Source organism: Manis pentadactyla, chromosome 8, assembly GCF_030020395.1.
Source record: "Manis pentadactyla isolate mManPen7 chromosome 8, mManPen7.hap1, whole genome shotgun sequence".
Lineage (NCBI taxonomy): Eukaryota > Metazoa > Chordata > Mammalia > Pholidota > Manidae > Manis > Manis pentadactyla.
In genome coordinates this window covers 114525075-114535216 of record NC_080026.1, presented here as the reverse complement: position 1 = coordinate 114535216, position 10142 = coordinate 114525075, and the positions used below count along the sequence as shown (strand labels likewise).

The window sequence follows — 10142 nt, the reverse complement described above, 5'->3', positions numbered from 1 at the left end:
ATCATATCATTCTTCCCCTTAAAACCATTTAATGTCTTTCCATGGCTTTTAGGATAAAGGCCAGAATTCTCAGCCTAACCTTTACCTGGCCCTTGGCTGCTTCTCCAGGCCCATCATCTCCCACTGCTCCAATCACACCGCTTTTCCCAGTTCATCCAATCTGTTGTTCTGCCTTAATACCTTTACAAAAACTCTCAGCCCATTTCCCCCTTCCCCCTTGCTGTGCCTCCAGCAATCACTCCTCTTCCTTCTGAGCACGTGCGCAGACAGACCATCTGTCACTGCCCATCCAATTAGGTGAGGACCCTAACAAAAGCGCTCATGATATCAATTGCCTTTTCTACTTACTTCAGTCTATAAATTCTATATTTGTATAATGAAGTGGGTGTCTATTCTCCTCCCTGTAACTAGTTTCTAAGTTCCAAGAAGAAAGGAATTTTATCTGTTTTGTTCGTTATTTGTTCTAAGTGACTAGCACAATGCATGGGACGTACTCAGTAAATATTTGTGAATGGAATGAAGGCAAGCAGGTGGCTAAACAGCCAGAAGAGACCTAAAGAAGGAAAGAGGACTGGAAGGGAGGAAAGAAGGAGAGAGAGAGCACGGGAGCGTCTGAGAGGGAAGGGAAGAAACAAGGACACGCAGCCCCTTCGATCAGGTTACTTCCAGAAGTGGTCTGCCTCCTTGAAGTGATGGATGGTCTATTTCAAAGGGTAATGTAGCAATTAAAGCCTTGGAGCCCTAGATTTGGATTAGACCTGGCTTGAAATCCACTCTGATTATAGCCTAGGGCAATTTACGTCTCCCATTCGCACTTCACCTTCCTTATCTGTGAAATGGGGCTGGTGAGGGATTGGAAGATTAAATGAAATAGTGTCTGCATGGCGTTTGAAACAACGTCTGGCACAGTCAGCACTCATTATTAATCTCTTCCGCTGGTGTCTATTAATTTTGTAATTATTTGCCCTGGTCTGGGCTACTCGGCACCCACCCGGAGGGCCCGCCCTCGCTTCGTTTTCCACTCGCCCATTGGCCGAGACAACAGCAGCGCTTCCGCCAACCCGCTTGGCTTGAGAGGGAGGCGACCGACAGGGCGGAGCCAACGGGAGCCGGGCTTGCGTTCTCCTGGATACGGTGTCAACAGCGGCGGCAGCGCGGGCTCGGCTGCCGGGGGCCGCGGAGTAACCGCTGCGGACCCCAGCCGGGATCCGGCGTTCGCTGCCCGCGGTCGGGCTGAGAGACACCTGGCCGATGGCGCAAGGCCGGGAGCGAGATGAGTTCGTCTACGCAACCAGCCGCTCAGCCCTGTCCGTGAGGTCGGCGTCCACCGCCCTGCGACTGACTGCGGTCTCGAGGAAACCCTTTCTTCCGACCTGCATCCCCTTCCTGCCTTCTTCCTCCTACCATTCTTTAGATCTGCTCTTCCGGAAACTTCGACGTCTTCTCCTTCAACCCCGACGCCTTCCTACGAGCTCCTTCCCTGTGTGATCTTTTTGCTCCACCCGCTCATCCCTTATCCGACGACCACATGCCCCGCAGTCTACCCCCGCCCTGTTTCTGCGACCCCACCCCTAGCTCGCTGACCCAGTAGTGCTTTCCTCCACTTTTCATTTCTGCCTCCTCTTTCTGGCTCAGTGTTCCCTTCGGTGACTTGCTGCCCCCCGACCTTTCATACATATCCCCAGCCCATGCTTGTCCCACAGTCTTCCCCCACAGGGCCATCAATTCCTGCCTTCTAACTCCTATCCACTAGTTTTGGATTTACTTGCATTTATAGTGGCCTTTGGAAAGCATAAAGTGCAGCACAGATAAAAGGGGGTATTTCCTTACACATTCTAGACTGTTACATGCACTCTGTTCCATACAGCATCGCCCTTCTGTCCTGGCTGTATACACTCAGTTTCTTGAAGTTTCTCACCAAACGGGTGTCCGTCTCTTGCCTTCTCCCCCATTTTTGAGCATAGCTTTAATATTTAAAAGTAGAATCTCCCTTCATCTCAGATTCTCATTCCTTGTAGAATACACCCACAACACACTCCTTATTTAAAAGTATGTTCCTCTTGTGTTCTAACTTTTCCATTCATGTTGACTTAATTCCTTTTATTTCTGCATTTATCTGTATTTTTAGATCTAAAATATAGCTACACATGCTTCATCTCTGTAAAGATGCAGTTTTCTACCCAACTCACAACCACGAAGCAGGGCTGCCCTATTCAAAGTTATTTTTTAAAGTTTATTTTTAAAATCAAAACAAATGATGAAAGAAAAGCCTAGGATATAACCATTTTCTATTAGGATCAAGCTCTTCTTTCACTCTGTTGTTCTCCCTTTTTCTTTTCCAAGTATACAAGACCCCACAATGCTTTCTGAGACTTTCTCAAGTTTGTTCAGAGGATTTGCTTCACTGAAAAAGTTCTCTGAAGGTGGCTCTTGAGACTTATGGAACTTTAGATCTACTTTTAAATTTCTGTAGTGCCTGGACTAAAACTGTCTCACAGCCAATATGTGTTCTTTTATGTTTTTTCTTTTTCATCTTAGAGATTGTTTTGGGCAGAGAGGGGGTGAAAACCAGATAGATGTGTTTCAGAGAACTTGATGACCTTTTGTTTGCTTTGTTAAAAAAAAGAAAAAGTATTTGAAATGTATTGATGGTGAACTATCTTTTCCCAAAGATGGGTGCAAGGATTCCCTAAGCAGAATGTTCATTTTGTCAACGACAGCACCATTTGCTATCCTTGTGGGAATTTCATAATATTTATTAATATTGAAACCAAGAAAAAGACTGTCCTTCAGTGTATGAATGGAGTTGTGGGCGTCGTGGCAACTAATCCTCCTTATGAAGTTGTGGCTTTTTCTGACCGGAAGCTAAGACCTATCATCTATATATACAACTTCCCTGGTTTGACCAGAAGGACCAAATTAAAAGGTATCCTGCAAGCCCCTTCCTCTGCCATAACTGAAAGATTTTGTTATAAGATGTGACCAGATCTAGTTCTTATCAATGAAGGGTTTTGGGGGAAGGGTTTTATAATATACATTTTTAAAGAAGGAATCAGGCTGATCATGGAGGATTTAATCACATGGGCTACAGCCTTTCTACTCAAAGTGTGGTCTGCTTACCTTCAACATGGCATCACCTAGGATGGTACACATACAGAAACTGTCCCATCCCAGACCCAGTGAATCAGAATCTGCATTTTAACAAGATTCTCCAGGTAATTCATATGCACATGAAACTTGAGAAGCACTGGCTCAGAAGACTATCACAGCACTTAAAGCAGTTTGAAAACCTTTTTCAGAACATTTTTTTTCTTTCCTGATGATTTATTGAAAATCTTGGTGAATTGATACTGTGTAACTTCTAAAGATAAGTCTCCGAGCCTCAATTTCCTTATCTGTGAATGGGATAATAGTAGTATCTACTGTTAAGTCTGTGTTAATTATAAGTGAAATTATATGGATATATGTATATACATACAATTTCATTTATGTAATGTGTCAATCAGTGTTACCTATTGCTTAAATTATTGCTGAATCCTTATAGAAACAGCTGACCCAGACCGGACAGCTGCATATCTACTGGAGTCTTCATCTGATTCCCTCACTTAACACATTAGGGCAGAAAGCTCCAGGGAGCTTGAGGCTGGTCCTAGTTATGTAGCCTTACAGGTCAAATACGTGTTTGGGTCAAGCCAGGGAATTCCACTATAATTAATAGCATCTTATTTGTGGAGAATTAAGTTTTCCTCATTAATCAGACTACACTAAATAAATTCAGCAAATAACAAAGTTTAGTGTTATATTATGCTCAGTTAAAGTGAGAAGAGTAAAAAAAAAACAGAACCATTAAAAATAAACAGAACTTGCAATAAAGATACAAACGTAAAAAAAGACAGATGTAGAGAAGTCAAAGCTCGTACCTGTCTGTGGAAGCACACTGAAGAACAGCAGAGAGGAAGACCAGAGCCCCACACTGGCAGGCAGAAGCACACACCTCCTTGTCTTAGCATCCTCATAATGCACATTTTAAATACAGTGTTGCTAAGACTTAAAGTCATGTTTCATTTCTTCAACTACAGGTACAAACGAGAGTAGAACTTTGTATAGTTCTTCCAAGAACTGGAAGATATTAAGTAAAGTGCCAGATATCGCCTAAGGTACAGAGATATGGAAGTAAGCTAAAATGATTACAACTCCCCAACTATTTAAAGTTGTTTGAATAACTTTTCTAATTACAGAGTTTCATAAGTTTATGGAATATTTTATGGTTCTTAGGTCATTTCAACTCACACTGGGACATACACACTGCAGTATGCTCAGTCCTGCATGGAAGTCTCCAGACAGTGACCTAATGGTCTTAATTTACTCTTAATATTTTTTAAAAGCAGATCTTAACTTTGCTCCTAGTTTTCTATTCCTAGTCTTAAAAATCAGCCCCAGGAGATCACTTTTTCCAAGAGCTAAATGCCTTTGAATTATGTGAAAATCTTTAGATAAAGGAAATAAACTCTGGTCTGGGCTTAAACTTAATCTGAGCATGATAATTAAATCCTTGTAATGGATTTTGTATTTCAGGCAATGTTCTTCTGGACTACACTTTGCTTTCATTCAGTTACTGTGGCACCTACCTGGCTAGTTACTCCTCTCTTCCAGAATTTGAACTGGCCCTCTGGTAAGTTGCAGCATCCTGCAGATATTCTTTCACTGAGTTAACATTTTAACCTTGTCCTTCTGGGTGTTATCAAAGGATGAAGACATGAAAAGTCTGTAACAAAGAAAAATGGAAGGAATCAAAGCCCTAATCATAAGGTTTAATATAGTTGCTACTTTCAGGCATAAAGTTTGGCAGGGCAAAAGCTATATGAGACTTAAATTGCTTACTGTCCTCCTCTTTTTATTAATATGTTGTATTTCCTTTGTCAGGTAAAGAATACATTAATAGATACATAAAAGTTTCATCTTCAAATAAATAGTAACTGAGTTGTTTGCATATTTTCCACTAATGTTGAAATTAAGGTAGTCTCTATATAGAGCTCAATTTGAAGTAATTGTTTTTAGACACATCGAAACAATTATATGTCCAGAGAGTGGAACATTCTACCACATTTGGCAGCTGCATAGGAAATACCTGTGGGCAAGTATTGTGTCTTTGCTGGATCATTTCATGTGACCAACTTCAAAGCTGCACTTACCCTTCCATCCATAATATAAGCTTCTTCAGGCAGAAATATGTCTTTTAAGAAGTACAAAATGTTCCAGCAATAATTGAGGATACACGTTACATACCAACATTTCTCATACAAAAATGTAATAATCTAGATTCAGAGAGCCACATTTAGTTTATGCAGTTTCTTCTAAAAAGTTTTATTCAGGTACAACTAATATTAATAAACTGCTCATATATAAATTATGCAATTTAGTAAATTTTGACTTGTGTATACACCCCTGAAACCATCACCATAATCAAAATAATAAATATATCCATCACCCCAAGAATTTCCCTGTGCCCCTCACTGGCCTTCCTTATTGGCCCTTGCCACACATGCCCCTCCCCCACTGATGCCACTCCCCAACCCCCAGCCCCCAGATAACCACTGGTGTGCTTTCTGATGTCCTCTGCATTAGTTTAGTTTGCATTTTCTAGAATTTCATATACAGGGAGTCACACATTATATACTCTTTTTTTGTCTATCTTTCATGTGGCGGCATTATTTGGAAATTCTCTTATGTTGCTGTGTGTATCAGTAGTTCATCCCATTCCATTCCCTGGTATGGATATACCACAGCTTGTTTATCCACTCACCTGTTGGTAGATATATTATTAGTTTGCTAGGACTGCTGTTAACAAAGTACCACAAACTTAGCGCCTTAAACAACAGAAATATACTGTCTCAGTTCTGGAGGCCGGAAGTCTGAGATCAAGGTGTCAGCAGGATTGGTTCCTTCCGGGTTATGAGGGAGAATCTATTCCAGGCCTTGCTCCTTGGCTTGGAAATAGTTTTTAGAGACATTAAACATGTCTTCATCAACATATCTTCATGTTCACATGACGTTCTCATGCACGGTTATCGGTCTCTCTGTTTCCCCCTTCGATAAGGATACTAGACGTACTGAGTAAGGCCACACTAAATGACCTCATTTAATTTAGGAAAGACTCTATTTCCAAATAAGGTCACATTTTGAGATGTTGACAATTAGGACATCAACATATTAATGTGCCTGTGGGCAAGTAAATGGGGGGGATACACAATTCAACTCATAGAAGTACTTATGAGTAGGAATCAGCCTCTGAAGAGCAGAAGGAAGATGATTCCAAGCAGAGAAAGGCATTTGCAAAGGCCATGAGGTCAGAGATAATATGGCAATTTTGAAGATTTAATTAAGAGGTCATAAATGGAACAAGTGCTTGGCCATGAGAGGCAAGCCTGAAGGGACAGTCTGAGGCCCACTCATGAGCAACCTTGTAAATGAATAACCATGTAGTTTTATCATCCAAATCAGGATACTTGTGGAAGTGACAAGGGCTGTTATTAATTAATATAGAAGGATACTTTCCCTATCTACGAGCCATGCTAATGAGCACATCCTTTATCCTAAGGGCGATATTAAAGGGTTTTAAGTAGGAATGTGACATGCTCAGATCTGTGGGTAGGAAGACCCCTAGCCATACCGTGAAGGTATACTGGAGGGGATTAGTGAGAACATGAATTAGAAGGCTGTGGTGGTCCAGGTGAGAGATGATAGCAGCACAGACTAGGGCTGTGGGAGTAGGGATGGAGGGCAGTGGGGATCCTGGGAGTGTTGAGGAGGCAGCACCATGGCACTTGATTACTTGGCTGTATGTTGGGTGTGGTGCTGAGGGAGAGGAACAGTCAAGGGTCATACCCAGAGTTGTGATGGGCAACCTGGGGACATTATGGTGCTATTTAGAAAGATATCCCAGAGGGAAGTTGGGAGAGGCAGTCAGGGAAGATGAGTCAAGACAAGCTGAGTTGAAGGTGCCTGCGACAATAAACAGATGTGATCACCCTACAGAAGTGGCTTAAACAAGACAAAAGTTTCTTTCATGTGCCTAAGTCTGGGTATGAGCAGCCCATGGCTGGTATGGTGTTCCCTGGTGTCAGGGACCAGTCACCCATTATCTTGTTGCTCTCCCACGCTTAATGTGTTGCCCTCGTCTCTAGTTTAAAGTGGCCACTGCCCAAGTAGTTTTGGGAGCCAGCGGGAAGGGAAAGGGATAAGGGAAAGGGCACAAACCTTTCTTGGAATGCATAGCCTGGAAGTTGCACACATCACTGCCACATGGTTCCCACTGGCCAGCTTAGAAGCAGGCCTTGTTGAGCTACAAGGCTGGCTGGGAAACATGGCCCTCACCATGGGTGACCATGTGGCTGGCTAAAAACCAGGGGTTCTGTGACTTGGAGGGAGAAATGGAGGATAAATGTTGAGGGCCACACTAGCCTCTGCCACAGATATCCAGGGCTGGAGCTCGGCAGAGAGGGCTGGAGACAAACATTTGGGAGTTGTTAAATCAGACTGGTAATCAAAGTGCTAAAAGTGGTTAAGAACATCTAAAGGGTGGAACCAAGAGGAAAACTAATAAAAGGGACTGAAAGAGGACAGGGAACCTAATATGAGATTCAGGAGGAGCAGTTGTGGATGGAAGATGGACACTAGGCACAAGGGTTCCAGAATATGGCTGTGTTCTGTGAAAGCAGAGCCTGAGGCAGCAGCTCGGGAACCCCACGTTTAGTTGGGGTTCCCCAGGAAGGAGGAAAGGAGGAGAGCTCAACATAATGAGGGCTCGTTATTTTGCTGGCCACCACTTAGCACCAATTGACGGCTTCATCTCCCAGGTGGTCTTCTGAGAGGCTGTATGAACTACGTGAACAGGGACAGTCCTCAGACAGTGGGCTGGGAAGGGCAGAGGAAGAGGTAAGAATTTACCAGTTCCTGCTGTCCCACCAGTCAGAAGTTCACTGCACAGGGTGGTAACTGCTGCATTTTCAGGTTTAGTGAGACCTTCTGTGTGTCATGCCCAGGGGCCATGCCACTAGGCATATGGAGCAGGCATGAGGGGAGGCACATGTACCCACGTGAAGTCAGTCGGAGCCTACCCAGTTGGACAGCCCCTGAGTCAGCGAGGCAGAACAGGCTCCAGAAACTGTGGAAGCTGAGAGGTTTGAGATGTCCTGTAAGAGGTGTGTGCCAGCGAGGCATTCCAAGAGTCATTCCAGAGGCAGTAGTGGTGAGCTGCATCAGATCCCACAGACGTGAAGTCAGACAAGGACCAAGAAGAGCCTGCTGGAATTAGAATGAAGCCAGATACTGCATTTGGAGAGGCTGTGTCAGTGGAATGGTGGTGGGTCCTGGGACAGGAAGAGATGGGGAGCAAGGAAGAGGAGGCAGCGAGCTTAGGACAACCCCGTCAAGAAATTAGGCTCGAGGGAAAGGGAGAAAGACATGGAAGGGTAAATTTGAAGGAGGCTTTTTTACAGTTGGTACAGATGAGCACTCAAGTGTTGACAGGAAGGAGTCAGGAAAGAGTCTAAAGATGCACAAGTGAAGGAATAACGGATGAACTAATGCTCCTAAGAAGGTGAGACCCAGCACCCAGAGCACAGGCAGTGCGAGTGGCCTTAGGTAGGACATGCCTTCCACTGTGGTGGGAAAGGACAAGGAAAGAATGATACAGGGCCTCACAGGTTGTTATGCTTGGTAGCAGAAATTTGGGGAATCATCAGCTGACGGCCTCTATCTTCTTCATGGGACCCAAGGCCATTTAGTGGGAGTAAGAAGGAAGTGGAGGAGTTAGAGGCTTTGGGAAAATGGGCAATATTGAAAATGGCTGCTTTTGAGAATGGGAGAGAGAACTGACCAGAGAAGTAGCAGGACCAGAGGTCGTACTGAGGGTCCAGTGGAGTGATAACCGTGAATGTATAATGTCACTAACTCGTGGTCCTGTGATCTTTGTTCCTCTCTCTCCAGCAGCCTGGGCTCCCAGTGGTATGTCTCCAGGGCTGATGGGTTTTACCAGGCATCTGAGGCAGAAAGTCAAAAGATTCTGGGAATCAGCAACGCTGGTTGCTGGCTGATAAGATGGACAGGACACTTGTGATGGGGATGCAAGGACAGGAGAGCCAGAAGGGAGCTGAAAGACAGGGCAAGCTCAGTAAGCAGCAGTGCCAGGTTCTTAGTCACAACTCTGAATGGAGTGCTGGTTCCTTGCATGAGGGGGCAGCTCACATTTATTTTTTCCTCCCATTTCATTTAGCAAAAGATCTTGCCTGTGGAAGGAGTTCAGGATATTCTCTTCAATGGGTAAATGAATGAATCCATGTTAAAGTACTAATACTGTGATTTAAAGTCAGGAAATGATCAGTTGGTATCAATGTGTATAGTACACCTAGATCCACACAGAGTATTCGTATTTAGTAATTAGAGATTTAGACACCCACAATTGTTTCTCAGCAAATGCGATGATACATTCCACTTTCTAGATGTGGATGGATTAAATCCACATTTAATAAAGAGGATAAAATAGTGTTAGTAGCATATGATAAGAGTGTTATTTTTAAAACACTCAGTTATTTTGCTTTTTTAGAAGGGTATACTATAATTATTTATAAATTTGATATTAATATGGAGTAAATAAATTGCATCATAAGTTAAGTCTCAATCTATGTAAATTATTTTCAAATAATTAAGTAAATGTCCTCAAGATATGAAATTCAAATGAATTATTTTTCACCAAATGCAATTTTCCTCTAAGGAACTGGGAATCAAGTGTTATTTTGTGCAAGAAGTCACAACCTGGTGTAGATATCAGCCAGATGACTTTTAACCCCATGAACTGGCACCAGCTGTGCTTGTCAAGTCCAAGTACAGTTACTGTGTGGACCATTGAAAGAAGTAACCAGGATCATTATCTCAAATCCAAGTAAGAGACTTCGTTACACACAACAGAGTTGTGGTCTTCATTTGCATTCATGTGATGTGACTGGATGCCGTGTGTGTGTGTGTGTGTGTGTGTGTGTGTGTGTGTGTGTGTGTGTGTGTGTGAGAGAGAGAGTGAGATACGTGATAGATCCTCTCCTGTGATGCTGGGCAGAGGCAGCCAGCTGCAGCTCCCGACCAGCCAG

At 43.4% G+C, this 10142-nt stretch overlaps 1 protein-coding gene across 2 annotated transcripts in view; it reads left to right on the top strand.

The window, feature by feature from the left end:
• The first annotated feature begins 1112 nt into the window (after nucleotides 1-1112).
• CFAP43 (cilia and flagella associated protein 43) overlaps nucleotides 1113-10142 on the top strand; it is a 72118-nt gene continuing 63088 nt past the window's right edge. Inside the window, exons 1-4 of one of the 2 annotated variants that reach the window (XM_057506285.1) lie at nucleotides 1113-1316; nucleotides 2673-2926; nucleotides 4576-4672; nucleotides 9773-9940. In XM_057506285.1, the coding sequence (XP_057362268.1) occupies nucleotides 1252-1316; nucleotides 2673-2926; nucleotides 4576-4672; nucleotides 9773-9940 (584 nt within the window). In that variant the 5' untranslated portion in view covers nucleotides 1113-1251. The remainder of the gene's footprint in view (nucleotides 1317-2672; nucleotides 2927-4575; nucleotides 4673-9772; nucleotides 9941-10142) is intronic. The other variant, XM_057506283.1, reaches the window with a different exon arrangement.